At 40.4% G+C, this 7,125-nt stretch overlaps 1 protein-coding gene across 1 annotated transcript; it reads right to left on the bottom strand.

The window, feature by feature from the left end:
• Positions 1-281: 281 nt before the first annotated feature.
• LOC135208085 (uncharacterized) lies at positions 282-1,121 on the bottom strand. The gene has a single exon (XM_064240232.1). The coding sequence runs from the start codon at positions 1,119-1,121 to the stop codon at positions 282-284; it is 840 nt and encodes a 279-aa protein (XP_064096302.1).
• Positions 1,122-7,125: the final 6,004 nt, after the last annotated feature.

Here is a 7,125-nt window from a genome sequence, read left to right as displayed (position 1 = left end):
ATGTTGGACTGCTTTAGGGGGTCTCCTATGGGCGGGAAGGTGTTGTTCTTCATCAGGAGGTCCTTGGTATGCCGATTCTTATAGTAAATAATAGGGGACACTCTCTTCCCTTCCTGCATAGGGCGGACGTATTCCTCTATCATTTTCTTCATGGCTGCTTCGTCCTCCTTATATTCATGGAGCATGAGGGCTTTATAGAAAGGTTTTATATCCTCCGGGGGTGGAATGCTCCTTCTCTCTTCCTCCGCCATGTACCACTTGTCAAGGGCGGCTTGTGTTTCTCAGTTTACGAGTTTAATTGAGTACCCATTATTAATGAGCATCTGGGATGCTCGGTCGAGTTCGAGGTGCGTGTCCTGCCACGTCGAACAGTGCGAGAGGGCCCTCCTGACGAAGGCCCTGACTGTGGTGGTCTTGAACCACACAGGACACTCTCTATCTCCATTTAGACAAAGTCTAAGGTTTGTAGCTTTGGTGTAGACTGTTGTCGCTAGCTTCTGATTCGTTTTCATGACAAGGACATCGTTGCTGCTGTACTCGACAGTGAAGTTGAGTGCGCTGTGACGCAGAATCTGCTGTTGAATGGCTTCTACCTCATCCTCGGAGTCGGCTTGCACGAAGATGTTATCAATATAGCGTCTGTATGTGCGTGGACATCTATGTTGCGAGAAGACCCTTTCTTCCACTTCTCCCATGTAGAAGTTAGCAAAGAGGATTCCTAAGGGGGACCCCATCGCTACGCCATCCTCTTGGTGGTACATCTGTCCTCGGTGGGTGGTGAAAGGGGTGTTCATCGTACAGATATCCAGCAAGGTTCTTAATGAGTCTTCTTGGAGGTTCGGGGGTCTCATATCGTGATTCCTATATACCCACTCCATGATGATCCCTATCGTCTCATCGACTGGGACGTTGGTGAATAGGGACTCAACATCTAAGGACGCCATTGTTCCCACACCGGAAGAGTCGCGGATCTCCAAAAATTCCACCGATGAGGTGACGCAGTTCCTGAAGGGGATATATGGACAAAGAATTTTATGAAGCCGTTTGGCCAGGGCGTAAGTCGGGACGGGCGTTTGGCTGATGATCGGGAGTAGGGGGTTGCCTTCCTTGTGGCTCTTCATGTTTCCGTATAGGTAGCCAAGGCTGTAGTCACCTTGGATGGGTCAGGAGGTGTGTGCATCCGTAGCGGCATTCACGGCCGTGATGACCCGGTGGGCGTCGCGTTTGATGTCTTCCGTCGGGTTCTTCATAAGTTGCTTAAACTTGGAGATATCAGACAAGATGGCGTCGAGTTTCTCGAAGTATTCCGAGGTGCTGATGAGCATAAATGCGGTTGTTTTGTCTGCACGTCTTACGGTGATGTCTTCTCTCTTCTTCAGATCTGCAGCTGCCTCTTTCATCTCTTTGGTGTAAATACTGCTCGAGTATGACCCCCTGTCCATAAGGGCCTCTGCTAGCAGAAGAGGTTGAAGGGCGTCCATCGTTGTCAGAATATTCTTGGCTTCCAACTGCTGAATCGAGTCGATGAGCATCTTGATCTCCAGGCGTTTCTCATTCTTCTTCACTTTCGACTTGAAGAGGCAGTTTAGCCTGAAGTTTGATAGGTCATTTTGTTCACGGGTGGGCTGGTATGCAAAAGTGAGGTTTTTTTTTTTTTTTTAAAATATAACAATATTTGGGTCTTTTCTTGGATGCGTAGTTTACTGCTGTTGAGGGTGACAAGTTTGTCATCAGGATCAGGGCGGACAGCTTCAGCACGTATTTCGGCCCATTCTTCTCGCAGACAGTGATGTTCCTCCTTCAGGTCTTCAGATCGGCAGTCTTCTCCCGTAGTTGCTGCTGTAGGAGGGACGTTCTGAAGTCCCTGGTCCTTTCTTCATTTCTTGCTGTGGGATCGTACAGCCTGATGTTTGTATATTTCGGAAGGAGACCTTCTCGTAGACATGTTTTGTTAAAAATGATTGCTACTTCAGCACTATTAATGTTGTAGAGACTCTTCTTTATTTTTCTGATGACGGCTTTTTCGTTGTTGCTTAGACTGGCGAGCAATGCACCGAAGGACATGGAAAAATTCGGTTTAGTCATATGGTTTATTATTGCTTATTCAATTTCTCTCTCACTCTCTCTCTCTCTCCAACGTGACGTTTCTTCCTGATCCGCAGGACATTATCAAGTGATGACTGCTGAGAGACTGAATTTGAGTGGCGAATCCTTCTTCTTATAATGCAATGTTGCAGGCTATCATGTGTGGTCTAGAGAACCTCTCCGGCAGGTTGAGTTTTCATTGGTTCCTGGGAAGGTGACTCATACGACGAGCGTTTACGAGTCTTACAGACCTTCCCAGGCGGGGGATATGACTGTGAGCCTCTTGATTGGCTTCTACCTGAGTGACGTCACCCCTGGTATTATTCTCATAATGTGCTTCATGTCTGGTGTTTGTTTCGTGCGTGCTGGTACTTTAGTTGGGGGAGAGGGGCATGGTCCTTCTCACACACGTCGGTATCAAGAACGCTTCTTGAGTGGTATTAAGGGGAGGGTTTTGCTCAAGGATGGGCAGCAGTTCTAGGAGGCGCAGATGTCGTGGGTCAGGGGGTCTCCCGATGATTTTGACATTCCTGATGATGTCGTCTCTCGTTATCTCATGCTGGTGTACTGCAAGGGCATGCTGCCTAATGGCGCCCTCCTGAGCATGGCAGGAGATCCTTTTTGACAGGCGCATCGTCGTCATGCCGATGTAAATCCCAGGGCATCCTGGGGGGGGGATACGTATCGGTAGACAACGTTGGACTGCTTTAGGGGGGCTCCTACTTACAGGGAGGGGTTGTTCTTCATTAGGAAGTCCTTGGTACGCCAATTCTTATAGTAAATAATAGGGGACACTCTCTTCCCTTCCTGCATAGGGCGGACGTATTCCTCTATTATTTTCTTCATGGCTGCATCGTCCTCCTTGTATTGGTGGTGCATGAAGGCTTTATAGAAAGCTGATTCTGTTTTCCTCTGCCCATTATTATTATTATTATTATTATTATTATTATTATTATTATTGAACGATATTGCTGCATCAGCTGCATTCACTTGTAAATAGTCTTCTCTATTTTTCTAATAATAGCTTCCTCTCTTGCTATTACAACTGGCGAGTATTTGCGCCGATATTACTCATCATGAGCAGTCATTCAGGGATAATTGTCACACATTTAGTATTTGTTACAGTAAATGAACAAATAGGTCAAATATAAGTTAATATACTGGCCAACGTTCTCTCGGTATCATCCGAGTATGGATACCGGCAGTGGATCGGAGCAGACTGTTGTTGCTGTCAGGATCTACTCAATATATAGCGCAGGTCAGCAGGGGTTCAACCACTAGCTGCGTTTTCATTGGCCGGTGGCGCAATGCGCTCCCCGCCATTGGTTGAACGAAATTTTTTTCAAGACGCTTCTCGTCGTTGAAGGTTGCGAAGTTGCTGCTAGCAGACCGTCGAGGCTGGGGCAAGGCTTCCCTGGGCGTTGTGTCACGACGGGTCGCGATGTCATTGGCTGCTGGGCTGCTCGTCCTCATCTGGTATTCTTAGATCGGGTTGTCGCTCGGTCTGGTATTACTTGCATTATACACATAGGTTTCCTTAAGTTGGTGGGGATAGGAAGAGCACTTCCTGCGTCGTATTCAATGAGGGCTTCTCTTGCTGTATGAGGAGTGCCTCGAGGAGTCGCAAGCGTCGCTGGTCAGGAGCCCTCCCTATTATCTTTATATTCTTGATAATACCGTCGCGGGTAGATAGCTTCCTGGTGTGCTGTCATGATATGGTTTTTAATCGCTCCTTCTTGTACGTGGCAGGAAATCCTCTTGGACAGCTTATAGAAGTCATACCAACGTAAGAGCCGGACATCCACGGACGGGGCATAAGAATTGGGTAGACTACATTCGACTGTTTCAAGAGGTCTCTTGCTTGGGGGGTCGGGTTGTTCTTCATAATTAGGTCCCGGGTACATCGATTTTGGTAATAAATTACAAGTTCAAGTTCTTTGTCGGCTTGGTGGGGGGGTCACATTCTCTTTGATTATTTTCCTCAAAGCATCTTCGTCCTCACGGTGACGTGCGTGCATTCTTTTCGGTACCGTTATTCTTTGTTTTTTTTTTTTTTTGTAGGCGTTGATTTGATGATGATTTTATGTCACCTGAAAAATCATATATCGTTTCCTCCCTCGTTTTAGGATTACTAATATGATGTGATATTCCTATTCCATCAGAATTTAAAGTGGTCTCGCAATATGACTACGCTATTAATATATGTAACTTCTTTGGTATGATAATTGTTTTCGACTTCCAGGTTTTCCATTCTGAAAATAATGTTCCACTATGATGTTTTGTCTTTTCAACTAAATGTATTTATTCTGGTACTTATCAGAAAAAAAAAATGAAATGGCACGTTGTTACTGTGTTCATATGCCAGAAGTAACTTTGGAAAGGAATCTGAATTCCTGATAGCAGTTTAGGAACACTAGACCATATTTGGAGACTTTAGCAAAAATGTTGACAGATGTATAATTGTCATTAATACAATATACCAGAATGATTAATATTTCTGATTATTATAATGTTGAAAGGGAAGAGTTCGAATTACATATAACTAGTAAGTGTTTTTTTCTGTTCAGAAATATATCGTCGAAAGCGGTTACGATATATTATGAAACTTTCCTGGCTCCATTTTCATTTTTGCTGATTTACCGTTCATATAATATTACTTCCTTACCGAAATATTCGTCTGCAGCGCTTCTTAAAAGAGCGGCCGATATGGAAATTTATTTCGTTATCCACTAAAACAGGAATACCCATCAAGCTGTCGGTCCTGTGGCTTCTTTTATTCTTCGACCTGTACTAATTGCATTTCGATACCTCCAGCATCGTGTGGAACAAGGGCTGCTGCTAATAGAACTTCTGCAACAGATTGTTCTATGTTTCAGGAGAGAGAGAGAGAGAGAGAGAGAGAGAGAGAGAGAGAGAGAGAGAGAGAGAGAGAAGCTTTTCCAAAAATATATTATATCCGTATTCCAATAACTATTAAAGACTTGTATTCTGATTAATAGATGTAAATAAGGTATAAACCCTCAGGCGACTATTAAACATCAAAGGCTTTATATCGATCCAATGTAACTTTAATAATGAGATTCCGCTCAGTAAACATCATAAAATTGAAGACGATGACTATAAGCGGCATAGGATATATGTACAAAAGTAAAGGACATCATTTATAATAATTGTTGCTGTTTTCTTGTAAAACTATACGAAATAATTAATCAATAAACAACAAGATATATCAATAAAGATAAATTTTAGCTCATAGTGTGACTTATAAACTATATAGCCAGGAATTTAAACTCATCTCAAACACTATAGAAGGGTCTTTATAGTCCCCTACGGAGGTTTCCATTCACCCTCACTCTATGACTTCAACTGCGAACTATTTGGATTTATTTTCTTTGCCTGTGGCCAAGACTCCTGGATGCTTCAAAGGAAGCCTTCAGGCTGAGGATTAACGTCTTGAAATGGATTCGAGTTCTGTATAGTTTTAAGTTAAACCACATATTTCCAATGTATAGGGAAAATAATTCTCCAGTGACAAAGTAAAGGAACCATTCTTTCAAGAGAAGTCGTTCCGGAATAGCATTCGAGAACTATACTGGAGGATACAGGGCTGGCATACATTTTGAATTTAATTCTGACGATATTTTAACGAAAAATAAATTAGTTTTTTATCATTATTTTTACTATTTTATTTATGTCCTATGAAATCAGATGTAGCAACCACCACCTCAAAATAATGACACGCTCGCTCACCAACGTGCTGAAAAAATATATCACCATCTTTGCCTAAAAAGTTCTAAGAATTTCTTTAAACTCAACGGTATTAATCAGCACAGTTACACCTAAATTCCCTTTATATATATATATATATATATATTATATATATATATATATATATATATATATATATATATATATATATATATATATATATATATATATATATATATATATATATATATATTTATATATATATATATATATATATATATATATATATATATATATATATATATATATATATATATATATATATATATATATATATATATATATATATATTTATATATATATATATATATATATATATATATATATATATATATATATAGATATATATATATATATATATATATTATTCGAGCTACAAATGTCCTTTAATATCTAATTCGTTCTACCTCAAATTTGATATATATTCATATATGTAAACCGAAGGGGAGTTTTTTTAGTTGATAATAATTTCGTCTCCTCATGGGATCGAACCACCGTCCTGCGGACAGGAACGAAATCAGGACGACATTGACGTTAACGATTCGGCTAACAAGTGAGGCTATAAGTTTATACCGATTCTGACCTTACAAATCACCGTCGAACTCGGTTATTCGTAATTAGAATCGATATCCAATTACGAATAACCGAGTTCGACGGTTATTTCATCCTCATCTTGCTTCTTCTCTATCAGACTAATATCCCGTTCTATAGAACCACGATGTAAACCTGTTGTCGGTTTACATAGTTTATAACATCTGGACCTTTGGAAAGGCCTACATTATTTTAAAATGTTTTCATTTTGATTATTTTTGTCAATGATGTAAATGCTATTGCTGGTGTTGTTACTCTTATGACAATTGTGGTTGTTAGTTCCTTTAGCTATTCCTTAAACACTTATTTACAAGCAAAGCATTAAGTTTTCTATTTGAATAAGCAATAATAAATGTAATCCCCCACATTCATATTCGTTACGTCATCAATGTAAACAGTAAAAAAAAAAAAAAAAAAACAAAAAAAAAAAAAAAAATTTCAAGATGTAAAGAAGCATTACATCCAACACCTGGAAAGAGAGAAATGCCAGGGAGAAATGAAGAAGAAACGAATAAAGCCCAAGTGCGCGTGGTTCCTGTCAACAGGGTGTTTAATTAGAATTAATGAATGGAAGTCAGAAAAAGCCCTTCCGTCCAGATTCATTATTGTGATGGAACAACAGAGAGACTCGAAAACTCACAGATGATTATCCTCTTCATTCCGCAGGTTTCAACCTTAATA

Source organism: Macrobrachium nipponense, chromosome 34 (genome assembly GCF_015104395.2).
Source record: "Macrobrachium nipponense isolate FS-2020 chromosome 34, ASM1510439v2, whole genome shotgun sequence".
Classification (NCBI taxonomy): Eukaryota; Metazoa; Arthropoda; class Malacostraca; order Decapoda; family Palaemonidae; genus Macrobrachium; species Macrobrachium nipponense.
This window is presented reverse-complemented; position numbering and strand designations above follow the sequence as displayed.

Coding starts and splice junctions, on each gene's coding strand:
- LOC135208085 (XM_064240232.1), bottom strand. CDS start 1,121: ATGAAGAGCCACAAGGAAGGCAACCCCCTACTCCCGATCATCAGCCAA.